General features: G+C 48.2%; 1 protein-coding gene across 4 annotated transcripts in view; it reads left to right on the top strand.

The window, feature by feature from the left end:
• The window catches only part of KATNIP (katanin interacting protein), a 201,243-nt gene that overhangs the window by 99,272 nt on the left and 82,274 nt on the right, over positions 1–19,697 (top strand). For all 4 annotated transcript variants that reach the window (XM_022588452.2, XM_089895988.1, XM_022588449.3 and 1 more), the window contains 2 exons: positions 4,131–4,262; positions 18,951–19,123. In XM_022588452.2, the coding sequence (XP_022444160.1) occupies positions 4,131–4,262; positions 18,951–19,123 (305 nt within the window). The remainder of the gene's footprint in view (positions 1–4,130; positions 4,263–18,950; positions 19,124–19,697) is intronic.

Raw genomic sequence — 19,697 nt, 5'->3', positions numbered from 1 at the left:
CATGCCCCAGGCACTGTGCTGGGACAAGATGGGCCCACTCATTCCACGTCATTTAATCCTAGCAGGGAAAACAGACAATAAGCACATAACTACATAAATAATAATTGCCAACACTTACTGAGTTGTTATTAATGTGAGCCAAGAGCTATTCCAAGGGCTTTACTTATGTCCCTCATTAAATCCTCACCTGCACATTAAATCTCAACCCCAAGGGAAGTCCTGTCATTGTACTTGTTTTACAGAGGGGAAACTGAAGCACAGAGAGGTCAAATAACTTGCCCAAGGCCACACAGCTAGGAAAGGGCAGAGTGGAATTGAATCTGCAGCAGTCTGAGCCCAGAGCCTGCGCTCTTAATCTTTAGGCTAAATAAATAAACCAGATGAAGTTACAAAGTGATAATTGGGCTTTGAGGAGCCAGTAAGTAACCCCACCCCGCTCTGCTTTCCCTTCTAAATTGTGAAACAAATGAGAAATGATCATGGATGGAAGGTGAGCAAATGATTACCTCTCCAACTGAAAGTACTGCCCCTCTGCCATAGACTGACCCCTGACCCCAGATGTTGGCAGAGCTGGACCGCTGATGGCATCAGCATGGTAGAAGGGGGCCATGTGACCTGACGGCACCCCACCCCACCCCACCCCAACCCACAGAAGAGGGAAGAAGGAAGGCCTGGGCTGAGCCCCGACGGCTTCCTGCCCCCACTCTCTCCCATCCCGTTTGTCCTCCCTGTGAGCAAGGGGCAGTGAATGAGCGGCACAGAGAAAGCAGAAGTTATTCTTCTATTAACTGGAAAGGGGAGGGCTGGGTCGTGGGTTAGGAATTCAGGGAGGAGAGAATGGTACCCTGATGGTCTTGAAAGTTGTGAAGATTATAAAACAGGACACTGGTTGGGCGATGGGGGTCACAGAAGGATGCTAGTAGCTGGAATGGTCAGAAAAGCCTTCTCGGAGGAGGCGATGTTTAAGCTGGGACAGGAATGAGGAAGAGAAAGCAGTCATGGAAACAGCCATGCAGGTCCAGGGATCAGAAAGCACAAAGGGCTTGGAGAGGGAAAGAGCTTGGTGTACCCAAGTACAGAGAAAGGGCCAGTATGGCTGCAGCCGAGTGAGTCGGGGCCAGGGGTGGGGGGAGGGTGGTACAAAATGAGTGAACCCAGGCCACTTTCCATGAAGACCTGATGGTTTAGGATTGCACCAAGAGTCTGGGTCCTTTGGTGCCCTAAGAAATATCCTTGTATAGACTTTTGATGGCCAAGGCAGACCTCCACCAGAGTTGCTGGAGGGCAGTCTTAAGGAGAGGAGGGAGCCATAAAGTGGAGGAGAGGAATAAAGTGGTTAAGGGCAGGGCTCTGAGCCAGGCAGGCCTGGTCAAATCCTGATTCCCTCACTTCCTAGCTCTGTGTTGTTGGACAAACGACTTGAACTTCAGAGCCTTACTCTGCAATAGTATGTATTAGTTTTCTACTGCTGCTATAACAAATTAGCCCAAACTTGGTGGCTTAAAACAATACCAACTTTTTATCTTATGGTTCTGTGGGTCAGAAGTCTGACATGAGTCTCACTGAGCTAAAATCACAGTGTCAGCAAGGCTATGTTCCTTCTGGAAGCTCTAGGGGGAAATGTGTTTCCTTGCCTTTTCCAGCTTCTAGAGGCTGTCACATACCTTGGCTCCTGGCCGCCTTCCAAGCTGGCAACGTTGCATCTCTCTGTGCTTTTCTTCTATAGTGACGTCTCCCTTTGATCTTCCTCTTCTGCAGCACTTTTCCACCTGTGTGCTGCTCACGCACATGCGTTTTATTGTGGCAAAATATACATAACATAGAATTTACCGTCTTCACCCTTTTTAAGAGCACAATTCGGTGTCACGAAGTACACTCACATTGTTGTGTAACCATCACCACTATCCATCACCAGAAGTTTTTCACCATCCCAAACTGAAACTCTGTCCCTCTTCCACTTTTAAGGACCCTTGTGATTACATTGGGTCCAGCGGAATAATCCAAAATAACGTCCCTAGTTTAAGGTCCGCTGACGAGCACAGTCAGTTCCCCTTTGCCTTGGAGCCTAACACATCCACAGCTTCCGGAAATTAGGATGTGGCCATTTTTGAGGTCCATTATTCTACCTACCCTCCACCCACTAGGATGGCTGGGGAAACACATGAGACAGTGTGTGCCAAGGACCTGTCCCGGTGCCTGGGCACTCAGGAGGCTGAACTGAATACATGCTGGCTGTCGTTCTTACCATCATCAGCATATTTTCAGCACTTAGACAGCCAATCTCCGTTTGGGCATTGGCCCCTCTCCATTCTTTGTCTTGTCCCATTGGACATGGTGGCTTCTCGCTCACACACAGGTCTGCCCTTGGGCCCTGGATATCAGGCCAACCAGGGAGCAGCCACTTGAGAAAGTGTAGAGAAACACGTGTCCTTTGCAAAGTCAAGGGGGGATAGCAGAGAGGTTAGTGCAAGTCGGACAGACCCCACACTCATCCCCAACATCTACCCTGACCTCCCAAGAATCCCATAGCGCCCTTGATTCTGGGGCTTCCCTCCTTTGGGCCACCACAGGCCCCAGGATTTCCTTTGAATTTGAGCAGACACTTCCCAGGTTTTCTACCTTCCCAGGCTGGAGGTTCCCAAGTCTAGGGACCTAACTCTTCTCCCTGCTTTTTCTCTTTATTCCATTTAGCCACCTGCCCCACTGCCCCCTGAGCTGCTTTCCTGCCTGGAGCCACTTTACCCAGCCTTGTGCCATTTGCAAACCTTCTTCACAATTTTTTTTTTTTTTGCCAAATTCACAGACCACTCATACTATTTTTTAGCTGTTATTTAAACCAGTCACCTTTCTTCTTTCCTTCTTTCCTTTTCTCTCCACCCCCTCACCCCTTCCTTCCTCACTCCTTTCTTTTCTTCCGTAATTCTAGGATTGTTCCACACAATAATATACATGAAATCAAGGTTTGATACACTGGTGGCTTATTTTTTTCCCATACACATTAAGATAGATAATTGCTTTCTTTTTTTAAATTTTATTTATTTTTGGCAGCGTTAGGTCTTCATTGCGGCGCGCCGGCTTTCTCTAGTTGCGGCGAGCGGGAGCTACTCTTCGTTGCAGTGCGCGGGCTTCTCATTGTGGTGGCTTCTCTTGTTGCAAAGCACGGCCTCTAGGCACGCAGCCTTCAGTAGTTGTGGCACATGGGCTCAGTAGTTGTGGCTCGCGGGCTCTAGAGCGCAGGCTCAGTACTTGTGGCGCACGGGCTTAGTTGTTCCGTGGCATGTGGGATCTTCCCGGACCAGGGATCAAACCCATGTGCCCTGCTTTGGCAGGTGGATTCTTATCCACTGAGCCACCAGGGAAGTCCCAGTCATCACCTGTTTCACCAGTGGTCCAGGCACCCCACTTTGGGAAACACTGACTATAAATCATGGCCCGTGGGCCCTTCACTGTCTGGCTCCTCTCGCCAGCCCAGACCCTAGCCACTCACCTGCCACACGCGTGTCAGCTCTCAAGCCTTCACACACACTGTTCCCTGTGTCTGAATGCCCCCTCTTCTGTGCCCTGGAGACACCCTGGCCGCCTGGGAGTATTCTCTTCACTGTCGGCTGCACGCCTGCCAGCCCCGTCCTCCAGGCTGCGTGCTCCCCTGTGACCCTGGCACTGGATCCCCTCTTCTGTGCCAGCCCTGCTGTCTTATCCATTCAACCATCCTTCTCCTCGGCGAGAATGTGCCTCGAGGGCAGCAAACATGTCCTACTCTACTTTTCCTGCTCTTGCATATCCTTGGTTACATCATTATTTTATGTATCTTGCTGCCAATTAAACCCAGTACCCCATTGTTTATAAGACTTGTCCCTATTCAGAAATGTTAAAACTTGAAAACCTGTGTGTGTCCTAGAAGAATTCACTTATTTACCAAAATGTGGTAGTTGGCACATAACGGCTCTCAGCAAACTTGTTTTGTTGTCTGCAACAAATCCGAAACTAGCATGGTGCCTGGCACAGAGCAGGGATTCCATCAATATTTGTTGAATGAATAAGTGAACGCACAAATAAACAGATGCTGGAGCAGAATTTCCCAACTCTGCCTGCACTCAGTGTTTGACATATAAACTATTGTGTTTTTACAGGTAATAAAAAGGAAAGGAATTTGTCTGCTAAGCGGAAGGACAACGCTGAGGTCTTCATTCCCAGCAAACCCGAGCCAAACCTGAGCCCCCAGCCCCTGACCGTGTTCCCAGACCAGGAGAGGGCGAGCTCAAGTAAGAGTTCTGTGCGCACCCCCGAGCAGTTGGGACTGGGCTTTGGGTCAGTGGGGTGCCGTGATGGAGGAGTTCTTGCTTCATCACCCTCCTCCCCGAGGCCCGAGCTGACCTTTAGCAAATGTATTATTGGTCAACGTCTCCAGAGAAACAGAACCAATAGGATGTGTGTGTATATACATATGCATATATATATACATACATATATATATATAGAGAGAGAGAGAGAGAGAGAGAGAGAGGTGGAGAAATTTTTTTTCCCCTTTTTTTTTATTGAAGTATAGTTGATTTACAATGTTGTGTTAATTTCTGCTGCACAGCAAAATTATTCAGTTATACACATATATACATTCTTTTATATATTCTTTTCCATTATGGTTTACCCCAGGATATTGAATATAGTTCCCTGTGCTATACAGTAGGACCTTGTTGTCCATCCATTCTGTATGTAATGGTTTTCATCTGCTAACCCCATACTCCCAGTCCTTCCCTCCCCCAGAGAGAAATTTGTTGTAAGGAATTGGCTCATGCAATTATGGAGGCTGCCAAGTCCGATCTATACGATGGGTCAGCAGGCTGGAGACCCAGGAAAAGTCAGTGTTCCAGTTCGAAGGCCATCAGGCAGGAAGGGCCAGTGTTGCAGATGAAATCCGGAGGCAGTCTGCTGGAGGAGTCTCTCTTGTTCGTGGGAGGATCAGCGTTTTTGTTTTATTCAGGCCTTCCACTGATTGGATGAGGCCCACCCACACTATGGAGGGCAGTCTGTTTTCTTCTGTCAATTAAAATGTTAATCTCACCCCCAAACACCCTCTCAGAAACATCCAGAATAATGTTTGACCAAATAGCTGGGCTCCCCATGGCCTAGTCAAGTGGACACCTAAAATTAACTGTCACAGTTACTTTCTGGGTCTAAAACCAAGATGTGGTTATAACTGAAAATTTGTTTTATTTTTGTTTTTACTTTTAAATGAAGTTGCTTTTACTTTATATGGGTAACAATACATGCAGATAATACGACATTCTAAAGGTACAAAGAAGCTTATGGTGAAAGGTCCGTGTGCCGCCCTTCTAATGAAATGAGGGGGTCCATTGATTGAGTACTTACCATGAGCCAGCCACCATTGTAAGCTTTTATTTATTACAATTTACTATGTGTTTACTTATCATTTACTTATATACATTATATAGTTTACTTATATATATATATAAATTCTATATGAAATTTACTCACCTATATGCAGTAAGTCCCCTACATACGAACCTTCAAGTTGCAAACTTTCAAAGATGTGAACATGGATTCCATCAACGTCAGGCTTCAGTGAAATTGCAGCTTGCCCTCCATCTCTTATTGCTGACGATCCTTCAGCTCTACCGTCTCCCACCTCCTCTCCCTCCTCCAGTCAGTAACTCTTCTTGCTTGTTCACTCGATGCCAGCCCCTGTATGCCAGCTGTTGTACTGCACTGCTGTACTTTTCAAGGTACTCTACTGTAAGATTTAAAATGTGTGGTTGTTGTTTTTGTTTGTTTGTTGGCCATACCACGCACGGCATGTGGGATCTTAATTCCCCAACCAGCGATCGAACCCACAACCCCTGCATTGGGAGCACAGAGTCTTAAGCACTGGACTGCCAGGGAAGTCCCCTAAAAATTTTTCTTTATTTTTTGTGTTTGTTTTTTATGTATTATTTGTGTGAAAATTATTATAAACCTATTACGGTACAGCACTATATAGCTGACTGTGTTAGTTGGGTATCTAGGCTAACTCTGTAGGACTTATGAATAAATTGGACTTACGAGCCCACTCTCAGAACAGAACTCATTCGTATGTAGGGGACTTACTGTATAAGTAAATTATATATGTAATTTATATGTGTAGGTAAATTATAATCCTTATCTCCAGGCTTTGAGGTGGGTTCTCCGATTGTGCCCATTTCTCAGATGAGGAACTGAGGCACAGAGCAGGTGATTCACACAGCTGGAAAGCAGCAGATGTAGGCCTCAAACCCTGGTGGAGTGACTCCACTGCTGTGTCCTTAACCAGCAGACTGCACACACTGGAGGCTGCAGATGAAACATCTCAGTCTGATGCTGTGGATCCAAACGAGTGGCTGGGGTGACTCTGTGAGGGCAACTTGCTTCTGATTTCTGTGATCCAAAGAAGCTCAGAGAGCTCAAGGCATCCTGGTGTCCTAAGAATTTGCAACTGTGGGGTGCCTAGGGCAAAATCCAGCCCCAGGCAACCAGCCTTGTTAGACAAGTGACCTCTGTGGCCAAGACATTCCATCCATGTTTACTGAGGAGCTGGAGGGACTGTTTCCTGCAGGGACGGGCCAAGGGACTTGGTGGCAGGAAGCAACCCCTACTCCAAACAGTCACGGTTCCCAGATCTGGACCAGTGCACTCTGTGCATGAGGCCTGAGGCTTGAAGCTCTTTTCCCAGCAGCTCAGGGCAGATGGAAGGAGGCGGAGGAAGTGATAACAATCCTTCCACTTACTGAGCGTTTGTTCCCTGCTATGTAAATATTGTCTTGTTTGGATTCCCCGGAACCAGACTCTGAGATAAGGTTTCCAGAACAAGTAATCTAGTTGGGAGGTGGTCCCTGGAAGGGGACAGGAAAGGGGAGGAGCCCAAACTGGCTTCATCACCAAGCAAGTTCACTGGGCAAGTGGAGCTCCACCTGGCTGGGGAGCTCAGGGGACGGTGCTGAGCAGAAGCCTGCTCCCACCCCGGGGTGGATGAGGGACCCTCCCTTCGGTCCTGGGTTGTGGGCTGTGCCTGGTGGTGTTGACCCTCCAGTGCCCTGGCTCAGGAGGCTCTGGGTGCCGGTGGAGCCCTGAGGCAGAGCTGCAGGTGGAGGTCTGGCTAACGTGGCACCCAAGCATTCCCTGATTAACCCTTATCAAGCCGCAAACTAATGGGGGGAAAAGACCGTACTAATACAAGGCAAAGCATTTTTAGATAGCAAGTGATAAAAAGAGTGGATTGAAGGAAAAGCATCTACATCAACCCATGTAAATGAACTTTCAAAGGTGGTGTGATCTTTGGGCACAGCCAGACCCCAGTAATTAAAGTATGTCAGCAGTCTGCCTCTCCCCACCTCTTGGCACAGCTTCTCCTTTATGCCCTACATTCTCAGAAAGGCTCTTAGGGTGGTGAGACAGCCCACCAGCAGCTCTGGGCTGACAGCCCACCAGCCCAGAAACCCTGGCAGAAAATAGGCCTGGCAGACTCTGCAGCCTGACCACCTGGTACAAATCCTTCCCGTCCACCTACCAGCTCTGTGACCTTGGGCAGGTTACTTAACCTCTCTGGGCCTCACTCTCCCATCTGCCAAACAGGGATAAGAGTAAGACTCTCCTCTGAGGGTCAGTATAAGGATTAAAGGACTGGATGGATAGACTGCTTAGAGGAGCATCTGGCTCAGAGCAAGTGCTTGTTCAGGGTCAGCTGGTGGAGAGTGTGGAGGGCAAGCCCTGAGCCATTGTTTCTTCTACACCTGGACTGGCTCCACTGACCACTGCTCGAGTTGACAGGACTCCAGTCTGTACTGCTGGTGTTCACTCTATGTGAAAAAATTTTAAATGGCTTTTTAGAAAATTCCTCCAAGACAAGTTGTTAAGAGCTTCCCTGGTGGCGCAGTGGTTGAGAGTCCACCTGCTGATGCAGGGGACGCGGGTTCGTGCCCCGGTCCGGGAAGATCCCACATGCCACGGAGCGGCTGGGCCCGTGAGCCATGGCCCCTGAGCCTGCGTGTCCAGAGCCTGTGCTCCGCAATGGGAGAGGCCACAACAGTGAGAGGCCCACGTACCGCAAAAAAAAAAAAGACAAGTTGTTAAAAGAAATGAAACCAAGGATGGAGTGCCACTGTGCAGGAAACTTCCAGAGCCCCTGGTAGAGTGGGAGCAGCACAGTGGCAGTCAAGCACCCTTCCCAGCCATCCTACTGGGATCTCCCTCCTTCATGTGCTGGCCATGATCACTAAATATTTACGTTTCTGGGTAATAAAATGAAGAGCCAGCACTTACAAAGCACTGAACCAGCTCCCAGGCTGTGTTTTGTACCACACGTGTTAATCTTGCATTTAATCACTCAAACAACCCCGTGCAGTAGGTACTGCTATTATCAACACTATTATACAGAGGAAACCAAGGCACAGAGAGGTTGAGGAATCTGTCCAAGGTCACACAGCCAGTAAGTGTAAAGCCAGTGTTTAAAACCTGGCTGCAGAGTATCTGTTCTCAATCACTCCACTGCATGGCCCCTCGTGTGTCAACTAAACTGCTATTTGCTTGCGACATACCCACATCAGTCTAGTTCGAAGCAATGACGTGCCTAAAATCCACAGGTTGGAGTCACTTGTTCTGTTTTTTCTAATGTTCATTAATATAAATATATAGCTGTTAACATTTTTAAAGTTAAACCATGTATCAGCTAAAATCATTTCAAATACTGTATTCATTTCCCAGGGCTGCTGTAACAAAGTACCACAATCTGATTGGCTTAAACAATAGAAAGTTATTGTGTCACATTTCTGGAGGCTGGGAAGTCCAAGATCAAGGTGTCAGCAGGGCCATGTTCCTTCTGAAGGCACTAGGGGTGAATCTGCACCAGGCTTCTCTCCTAGCTTCTGGTATTTCCTTGCCTTGTGGCAACATAACTCCAACCTTCACCTGGTGCTTTCCTGTATACACATCTGTCTCTGGGTCCAAGTTTCCCCTTTTTATAAGGGTACCAGTCATATTGGATTGAGACCCACTCTAATGACCTCATCTTAACTCGATCATCAGCAAAGACCCTATTTCCAAATAAGGTCACATTCACAGGTACTAGGAGGTTAAGACTTCAACAAGTCAACTGTAACACACACCTTCATGTACAGTTTTTTGAGAAGTCGAGCTTCATTAATTATTTATAATCTGCCTTTCTCCAAGAAGTTCTGACATGTTCTAACAAATTTTGTAGTGCAAGAAGACTTTAACAAATATGTAAGGAATTGAAGGTAAAGGGAAAACAAGAGTAGGAACAATAAGTTGACGCCAAGGGGTGAACAGATGAATGCCTCAGGGGGTCACACTCATGACTTTGAGTTTCCTGACCACCATGGCAAGGAAGCAATGCATTCACATAAACAGCACATGTCACTGGGTCCATCTGGTAAAAATCAGATTACCAGCTGTCCCTGGCACTTGGTTCTCAGTTTGTCCCATTGATTCCCTTAAAGATGACACTGTTTGAGGTGGTGGAGTCCTCATTTTGAACAGGTTTGGAGGTCAGCCTTTATCTGTTAAGTATACATGGCTCCTACATTAGCCAAATTTGAAAAAAAGGAAAGTTGAAAACCATGGCATTGTTACCACTCTCATACTGAAATGGGATGACGTTGGAGCCACATGTCCCACGGGGATGAGGTTCTAAAGGTCAAAAAAAAGTGCAGGTGGTTAAAGCTACCCTTGAAAATCCCTGACTGATGATCAAGTGCAGCGTATGTGGCTCCATCTAGAAAACCCCATACAGCCATATCACCTCTCCTTAAGCCCAAGAGAGTCATTGCTCCTCCAGGGTGGGGACAATCACAGCTTCTTGGTCAAGCTCCAGATGAAGCAGTTGGCCTTGTTTAGGGTCTGGTTGTAGGGAAAATGTGACTTTAAGCACTGGCATTATGCTGAGGTCACTGAGATATTCCTTCCTCCAGAGGCACAGGACCCTGAGACTTGCTGAAAGGACAGAAGACTCAAACCAGCTCTCACTTGTCCAGGCAAAATCTGGACTGCTTAGATGCTTTACTTTCTGTTTGTGGGGGGGACGTCTTTCTGGGGGGCATACAAAATCAGCCTTCTTATATCTTCCTGGTGAACTGAACCTTTTATCACCATGTGTTGTCTCTTTTTCACTCTAATAATGCTTTTGTCTTAAAGTTGACCAGCTTTCTTTTGGTTAGTGTTTATGTAGCGTATCCTTTTTCATTCTTTCATTTCAAACATTCTGCATCCTTACATTGGGTTTTGTCTCTTGTAAACCCCATGTAATTGGTTTTTATTTTTATCCTCTAACAATCGATGTGTTTTAATGGGCACATTTAGTCCATTTACGTTTAATGTAATTGCAGATATATTTAAGTTTAAATCTGCCATTTTATTGTTTGCTTTTTATTTGTTCTGCCTGTTTTATGTTCCTTTTTCTCTCCTTTCTTGCCCTATTCTGAACTGATTACTTTACATTATCCCTCTTTTTTCTTCTCTATTAGCTTGTTAGTTATACATTCTTTTACTATTCTTTAGTCATTACCAGAGATTGCAACATGTATTCTTGACTTATTAGAGTCTACTTTAAATTAGCAAGTTTACCGCTTCTCATTCAGTGGAGACCTTACAACTGTGTAACTCCATTTACTCCCATCCAAAATTAAATGCTATTATTGTCATGCATTTTAATTCTCTCTAGATATTAAACCTCACCAGACATCATTATTATTATTAAAATAGTCAATAGTAATTTAGATTTGCCTACATTGTTAACCTTTCTGTGCCCTTCACGCCTGGCTCTTTCTAGGTCACCCTGACTCTCAGGCTGTAGCCCTGAGTCTGTCACCAGCTCTCTTCAGTTTCTCAGCCTTGCAACAGCTCTTGGAATCAGCAGCACCTTGAGGGGAAACACTTCCCAGGTGCTGGGGTAACCTCTCTAGGTTTCTGTTCTCCTGCCTGTAAGCCTTCACAGCCCTGTTCACTCTCCATGCCTTCAAACAGATTTCTTTTTATAAACAGATTTTTATACTACTATTTGGTCCAGGTTTTCTAGTTGTGCTCCAGGGACAGGTTGGTCTGGATTAGATAGCCTGCCATTACCATAAGTGTAACCTATTGCCTGCTCTCTTAAAAGAGTTATTTCTCTCCTTGCTCCTTTATCTTTGGCCAAGGTCATAAAATTGAATTTATGTCAATTAAATGTACATATGGTGCAACTCCACGAGAGCTTAATTCCTCTCTATCACTATAACTGTCCCTTGTTCTAATGAAAGGGCCTCATGCCCTGGGTTACTTTGGTCTCTATCAATAAGCCTTCCAGGAAACTTCCAGAGACCTGTTGTCTTGTTGAAGGTGAAAGAAGATCAGTCTTTACTGCAGAAAGTTTACTGTCCAAGTCGTCAGAGTGCTCTAGGGAAGTTATACATCGGAACCACTTTTCCCAGACAAGCTGCCAACCACAGAAATAAAGTAACACCCCTCAGCATGAGTGAATTAGAAGACCCTAACAGCCCTGCAGTTAGCGCAGTTAGCATTTCTGTCAAGAAAACCTGCAGCAGGAAGACCATTCTGCCAAAGTCCAGAGTCTCATAACATATGTCAGTGTTCATTATTAATAGCAAGTGTCAGAAATGCAAACTGGCTGAAGCAACAAAGGAAAATGTATCACTCAGAGACCTGAAAAGTCCAGGACTATAGATCTGCCCTCAGGTATGGTGGGATCCAGGTACTCAGATGATGCTATCACCAGGAACTGTTTCTTCATCACTTAGCTCTACTTTTTGAGTCCAGTGGGTCTCAAACTTGAACATGCATCAGAATTATTGGCCAAGCAAATTAAAACCAGATTGTTGGACCCTGCCCAAATTTTAATTCAGTGCATCTAGGGTGGAGCCTAAGTGTTTTAATTCCTAACAAGTTCCTAGGTGATACTGATGTTACTGCTCCAGGGACCACACTTTGAGAACCACATCTGTAGTCTCAGGCGTGGCCCGGAGATGGTCCCTGGTGGCTCCAGGCTCGCATTTACTGACTTAGCAACCCCTGGGGAAAGGGACTGCTCCTCTCCAAATAGTTCCAGCAGAGTCCAAGAACCAGCTCTACCCTGAACCGATCTCCAGTCTCTGTAGTCAGGGAGAGGCACCTGTTCTCTCAAGGGCCCAGGAAGGGCCAGGAGTGGGGGCAGATCCAGATCCATCCAAAGCATGTAGACTGAGAAGATGGAGAAGAGGTGGTTCCCTGAAGGGAAACATGGATGCCGTGGAGGTCACTGCTGCTGGGAGGATGAAAGCAACTGCTGCTCATTTCTTACAAAAACTAACCACACAGGACACTTTGCTACAAATTCTTCAGGGGCCGGGTGCAGAGCAAAGGACTGTAATATGCGAGGAAAGAGTAAAGTCATTTAGTCAGGGATGGGGAGATGGGGGCTGACTGCCTTCCTTGAAAAAATCATTAAAAATCACGTGCATTCCTGGGCTCACGAAGAGACAGCAGCAGAAGGATGAGTGTTAAGGGTTACAGACAGCATCTGCCTGTGGAGAGGCCCCCAAATAAGCCTCAGAGTTGAGAAGAGCACAGGCCTGGACGAGCCAGGTGTTATCAACTATCTCTTGCCGCCTAACAATCCCCTCCACACTGCGGTGGCTGCGACAATGCTTCTATTATTGCTGCAGGGGGCTGGCCGGTTCCGTAGTGGGTGCCTGGCTGGCTGGTCTCGCACGGCCACCCTCACAGCGTCTGGCAGTCCCGCTGGCCCAAGGACCTCAGCTGGGACACCTCGTCTCTGCTCCACGTGGTCTCATTACCCAGCGCCTGGTGGTCTCCAGGCAGCCCGAGAGGACACACCCCAGCATGTAAGTCCTTTCTTAAGTTAGGCTCCGCCTGGTCGTGACTGCTAAGGACCTGTTGGCCAAAGGGAGTCACCAGGCCATGCCCAGCTAGAGAAACAGATTCCACCCGCCTTTTGATGGGAGATGCTGCAGCGTCACAGGGCGATATGGCACACTGCAGGTGGGATGCAGGTGGGAGGCGTTTGTGGCCATTTGTCGCGGTCTCCTACGCTGTGGGGAGCGTGTAGCCTGCTGAGGCTGAGCCAACTTAAAATGCACAGAGGCTCTGGAATACTCAGATGTAAGCTATTGTCCCAGCGGGCAGCCCCCTTCCCCCTCCTGGGTGGATTTTAGAGGGAGTATGTGCAGCTCAGGACAAAACAGGGCTAAGCCAGCTGTTTCCCTGGACCTTTCACGGCACAAATCGTGCACAGTTTCCGGGCTTACAGGCACGTGACCATCACTGATGCCACGCCTGCTGCAGGAGCTGCTCCCCAGCTCACGATTGCCACGTCAGATCATAGGACTTTTCAAGAGATGCCAGGAATCCCGATTTTCAGGTGGATTTCCTATTCTTTTTTTTTTTTTTTAACTTAGCATCTGTTTCCAATTTTTAAAAAAAGGCACACAACGCAATCTGCAGGCTGGCTTCAGCCTTTGGGCTGCCGGCCTATGAGCTCTACGTTAGACCCTTGTGATTCTCAGATGTAATGTTTGCCTTTTCAGTGGATTCCCAGGTGATCTCAAAGGTCCTTGCATGTGGGAAGGGGTCATTTTGCTGAGACGCTGACTTTGAGCTTTTCGAGTCATAGCTGGCGAGTGGGAAGAAGCCACCTGGCTGGTGAGCTGACCGGACAGCCCCCATGTCCTCACGTCTTCTTTGTGACATGTGCTGCATTCATGGTAAATCTCCTGAATTGATACACTCTTTTGTTTCCCTGCAAGAGAGATGAAAGCCAAGTTCTAGTGAAGCAAAGAGAAAGTGAAGTTAACAGTAGAGGCGTGGTTTTCAACCAGAAAAGAGCTGCTTGGGATAAATTAAAATGTGCCATTTGGCTTTTGCTGGTGGTAATGATTTATTGTGTGAATAAATCCACCGTTCTCCAGATCTGTGATGAGAATAAATCCACCCTCACGTGGTGCTCAGGCCAGTGCGGAAATGGCTCACCCAAGCGAGCAAGGAGAACTTCCAATGGAATCAAAAGGCAGTGACCTCGTGTGCAATGAGGAAACGCACAGTCTACACAGCCGGGCAGCGGGGATGTGATTCAGGAGGACACAGGCACTGTGGACACGCGTTTCTGGGAAGCCGTGGGTGGGGAGAGCTCTGGTGGTGGAGCTGTGGCCTTGACCTTCACTCAGAGAAAGCCTGATTTAATTTTTGAAAGCATCTTCTTAGCCTAATATGACTCAAAGGGCACAGGCAGGACCCAACGATCGTGTTGTTGCAGGAGCATTCCCTCCCAGATGAAAGGCGCTCAGGGCAGAAGGGTTTGTGCAGACAAAGCTGAACCCCGCTGGAAGAAAATGCCTTCCTGATTATCCTTTTCCAAGAAGAGGTGATCGCAGGGTTGTAGTGGCCAAGAACAGATAGTTCTGTCGGGCGCGATGCTCCACCATAGCCCCAGGCCACTGAGGCACAAGCGGACGGGGCTCTTGCCCACATAGTGGCAATAAATAGGCAAGGGTTACCACGCAGGGGCTCTCCTTCGACTGACTTTATAAGTGCTGTAGGCATGAAATGCAGAAGGAGCCTACGAATCTCAGGTTCTGCTTATCCTGGCGTTGCCCGAGCCTCGCACTGATGCTGGGGTTCGCACCCCCAGTGTCAGAGTGCTGGCGCGTTTGTTTAGCTGTACACAAGATCCTTGGCCCTTATTTGTAGGATCCTCTGTAGGATCTGAAGGGGCCTTAAATTTCTCAGCTCTGCTTTACTGCAGATGGAGGAGGAAATGATATGTTTTAATGATATTCACAAATACTGAGATTGACAAGGTTGGGAACTGAAATCATTTTCCATCCATTCATTTGACAACGATCATAATGCCGGAGCCAGGGCATAGCAGCAAACGAGGTGGGCCTGGCCTCCTGGAGTAGCAGGAGGCCTCTGGGGCTTACGTGGTCTCAGGGTCCCATGAGACCTGTCCACCCCCCGCTGCCCCCCAGGCTTCCCATCGCTCCCCGAGGCCAGCCCCCTGCCATTCCTCCCTGTGCCAAGCTCCGCCCATCACAGGGCCTTGACACCTGCTGCTCCCTTGGCCTGGAACAGCCTCCCCATATGGGTATTCACAAGGCTCACCGCCTTCAGGTCTCTGCTCAGATGTCACCCTCCCTGACCGAGTGTCCTTCCCCCTCCTGTCACCTCTAGCTTTTATCCCACTTGACTTTTTCCCCAGCACTCATCACCTGCTGGTGGCGTGTCCTGTGTGCCTGATCCGTGTCTGTCTGTGCCCCATGACTGTGAGGTCTGTGAGGACAGGGACATGCCTTTCCCACCCACGTCTGTACCCCGGCACCCAGAGCAGCATCTTATCCCACAGTGTAGTGACAGTTGAGAGCCTGTGTCATTAATGCCTGTGCCTTGCGGGGAACCCAGTTCGGCTTCAGCCCCCCTTGGGGTGAGGGTGTGTTGGTGCTTCAGGATTCCTCAGTTCCAGCTCCAGACGGGCTCAAGGCCACTTCTTTTCTTTCACTTTCTTTTCCTGTCCTCCCAGCTGCATCAGGGACCTGCGTGAGGAAGATCCCAGTGGCCTCCCCACACCCCTTGGCCCCACAGTGTTTCCATGGCAATGAGAATCCCCACCTCCATCAGCTCCTTCCAGGTCTCACCTTCTTATCCCTCGAGTTGCAGAGCAGGTCGAGTAGCTGATAAGAAAGGAAAACAGAGTTAAAGCAGCCTTGACTGGGGAGAACAGAATCCCCAGGTCACATTGCCAGCAGTGCCTTACTCTATGTCCCCAGGAGCAGTAATGGAGCCGCAGCAAGAGTCCATCAAAGTCAGAGAATGACCCACTGCCATTATCACCCAGGCCAGCCAGCCATCCGAAGGCATGCAGGGCTTCCTTTGGATGCCCTTGACTTTCCTGGAGGAGCAGCTGGGACTTGCCGTGGCCTGTATTAGACCAGACCTTGGGTCCTGTTGGCTTTCACGTTTCCTAAAAACTGAAATACTTTATGAACAAATAAATTCAGGGGGATTTCACATAAACTTCAGATTCTAACTTTTCTTGGAGAAAAACCTGGCAACACTAGAAGCACAGCTTTGTCTGGCAGGCATTGGCTGGAGCTGGGCAGTGGCTCAGCTGCCTCCCATCTCCCCCACACCCACCCCGAGTTCAGTCTCACTCACTCAGAGTGCCTGCCCGGTCCCTGGGCATTCACATCCAAAGCCCCTCTCCTGGATGCCTGGAAGAAATTGGTGTCCCCTCATTTTAGCTTAGCTTTTCCACCGACCCCAGTACCTGGCTATACTCCCTCTCCTGCCAAAGCCATTCTTGGTGTTGCTACTTGAAGCCTCATTCAGATGCAAATTCTAACATAGCAGGAGGATAAAGGGCTCCAACTAAATCTCTAATAATCAGCGGTGCCTGTTTACTGAGGTCATGAGGATGGAAGGTTGCTGGGGTTTGTTTGTTTGTTTTCCATTTTTATTTATTTATTTATTTATTGGCTGCGTTGGATCTTCGTTGCTGCGCGCTGCGTTGGGTCTTCATTGCTGCGCAGAGGCTTTCTCTAGTTGTGGTGAGCGGGGGCTGCTCTTCGTTGCGGTGCGCGGGCTTCTCATTGCAGTGGCTTCTCTTGTTGCGGAGCACTGGCTCTAGGTGCGTGGGCTCAGTAGTTGTGGCACATGGGCTCAGTAGTTGTGGCTTATAGGCACTAGAGCGCAGGCTCGGTAGTTGTGGTGCACGGGCTTAGTTGCTCCGTGGCATGTGGGATCTTCCCAGACCAGGGCTCGAACCCGTGTCCCCTGCATTGGTAGGCAGACTCTCAAACACTGTGCTACCAGGTAAGCCCAGGTTGCTGGTTTTTAACAAGAATTTGTACCAGGCTATCTATATCTATATCTGTATCTCCCCAGAGAAGTCATAGCTATCAATTCCCAGTTCGTTATAGGCCAGCGTTAATGTCAGTCTTTGATACTGTTGTTAAATGATGCAACGAAGTTGCCTAGGTTGAATTCACATCTCCAGCCCAGACCACCCTCCCAAACTCCACACTCGTGTGTGTGTACAGGCCAACTCGACAGCTCCACCCTGATGCCAAAATCACATCTCTGGGCTCCAAGCTGCCCCTGCTTTTCGCTTCCAAACCTGCTCCTCTGACAGCCCTCCGCAGCTCAACTGAAAGCAACCCCATCATCTGTTTCCTCAGGCCAGAACCTTAGCATCGTTCTTGACTCTCTTTCTGCACCAGCCACATCTACTCTGTCAGGAAATCCTGCTGGCTCTGTCTGCAACATACACGCAGAAACTGACCACACTCTGTGTCCCCGCTCCACTGGGCAGCTGCAGGAGCCCTAACTGGCCTCTCTGCTTTCCCCCTCACCTCCCTTCATTCTGTTCTCCACTCAGCACCTAAGTCAAATCAGGTCCCCTGCTTTCAAGCCTTCAGTGGCTCCCCATTTCTCTCGGAGTAATGGCCTTACAGTGTCCTCCAAGGCCCTGCCTTGGCCCTCCCCACCCCTTCTCGGGCCTCTCACTTCACACTGGTTCCTGGACCACACTTCCCCAACGCTCCGTGTGGCCAACCTGCCACCCTGCTCACCCCATCTCTGTTACCCTGCTCTGCTTTTCTTGTTTTTCCATATCATTTTCTGACATGGAACACCCTAGAGTATTTCTTGTTTCTCTGCCTATTGCCTCTCTCTACAAGGGCAAGGGTCTTGATCTGTATGGTCCCCAGTGCTAAGAACAGAGCCTGGCAGAGGGGCACTCAATAAATATTTGCCGAGGGGTTGAAATTCAGTAGGTTAAAGCCTCTTTAAACATCCCAATGGAAACATTTTGAGCAGTTCTATTTTTAAACGGAGATTTTTTTTTTTAACAGAGAAAGAATCCAAACATAAGTACTTGAGAGGATGTTATCATAACCCCCCCATGTTCATTACCCGACCTTGGCAATGGTCAATTGATGGCCAATTTCATCTGCACCCACACCCACACCCCAGGTGATTATGAAGCACATTCAGGTCACCATATTTATCTATAGATATTTTAGAATGCCTTTCTTTTTACAGATGCGTAGTATTCCATTGGGTAAATGTGCCATAATGTATTTTTTTCCAACCAGTCTTGCTGGGTACTTTTTCATATATTGCAAATATTTTTGCATATTATAAAATCAGTGTTCCACTCATTAGAACTTCCAGAACCGACTACAGCTTTGCAATATTTTTTTCTTCAGTTGAGGAGTAATTTCTTTGTAACTCTTACTACCCATGTAAATATGAAACAAAGCAAAAATATTCCCAAATACCCATCCTTCTTCACAATGTCAGGTATTAGTCCTTATAGGCACTTTGTTAGAGGGCTAACTTTTTATTTCAATTTTAGATGTAAAGGCAAGTTGCAAGGATACTACAAATGACACTCCCATTCCCCCAGGTTCACCAGTTGTTAACATTTTGCCGCAGTTGCTTTATATTTGCTCTGCGTGTGTGTATTTTTAAATCATTTGAGATTAAATTGTAGGCAGCATCCCACTTTACCCTGAACACTGCAGTATGTATCTCCTAAGAACGAGGGCATTCATTTTACGTTGCCACAGTGCACTTACGTATGAAATTCAGGATAGTTAGCATTAATACAATACTGTTATCCAAGTCACAGACTCTACTCGGATTTCTCCACTTGCTACAATAGTGTTCTTTACAGGGATATTTGCCGACCCAGGATCCAGCCTCGGGATGGCCGTTGCATTCAGCTGCCATGTCTGCCCTGTCTGCTTTCATCTAGAGCAGCTCTCCAGGCTGTCTTTGTCTTTTTTGACCTTGACATTTTTGGAGAGTATGGGCCAGTTGTTTTTATAGAACGTTCCTCAATTTGAGTCTAATCAATTGGGAGCTGCCCTCCAAGAATGCAATCTAAAGGCTCACCCCCTGTTTTCTGCCCCCAGGACCTGGAAGCCACCGAGAGAGACCCCTATCAGCAACACGAAAACTCGTGTGCAAGGCTGAGGACCGAGAGGAGGATGCCTCAGCCGTGCTCAGAGCCATCCAGGTGGAGAACGAAGCCCTGCAGAGGGCGATCCTCAGCAGAAAGGCTGAGCCCCCCGCCAGCCCACCACAGGTGCGTTCCCAGGCAGAGGGAAAGGATGGAGAAGGACTTGGGCTACTCAGGGACCAGGCAGTGTCTGAGCAGTGCTTGCCAAGAGCACATGGTGAGGAGAGAGAGCGGTGGAGGCATCCCTGACCTTAGACCAATCAGCGCATCCACTGTCTGGTGCACAGCTGCTACTGACCTGTCGAAGTCCCCATTTCCTCCACCTCCTTTCCATCTTTTGTTTCCTAGGCCTAAGTTGGACGCTAATATGCCTCCAATTCTTGCTGATTTCCTTACAAACCCTGAATACCTTCAACTAGAGTTGAGCATTGGTGTGTCAGAGACAGGATGGCGCAAACAACCAGCTCTGGCTTCTCTGGAAAGACCCCCTTCCCCGGAGCATGAGCCCTTCCAGCCTCCGCAGTCCTCACCACTCCTTAATGTCCTGCTCCTGGCCTGCTTCACCTTCTCAGGAAACCCCTCTGGCCCTACAGGTGTTTGAGTTGGTGCCCGCGGCCTTCGGCTCTGAGCAGCAAACAGGAGGATGGATGGTGGGGTGGAGCGGGGGTCTCTGGGGAGCTGGAGGCCTTGGACATCCCTC

This window comes from Delphinapterus leucas, chromosome 15, assembly GCF_059928025.1.
Source record: "Delphinapterus leucas isolate spDelLeu-1000000601 "Yukka" chromosome 15, BTC_Dleu_Yukka2, whole genome shotgun sequence".
NCBI lineage: Eukaryota > Metazoa > Chordata > Mammalia > Artiodactyla > Monodontidae > Delphinapterus > Delphinapterus leucas.
The sequence above is the reverse complement of the archived record's forward strand: the minus strand, read 5'-3'. Positions and strand labels throughout refer to the sequence as shown.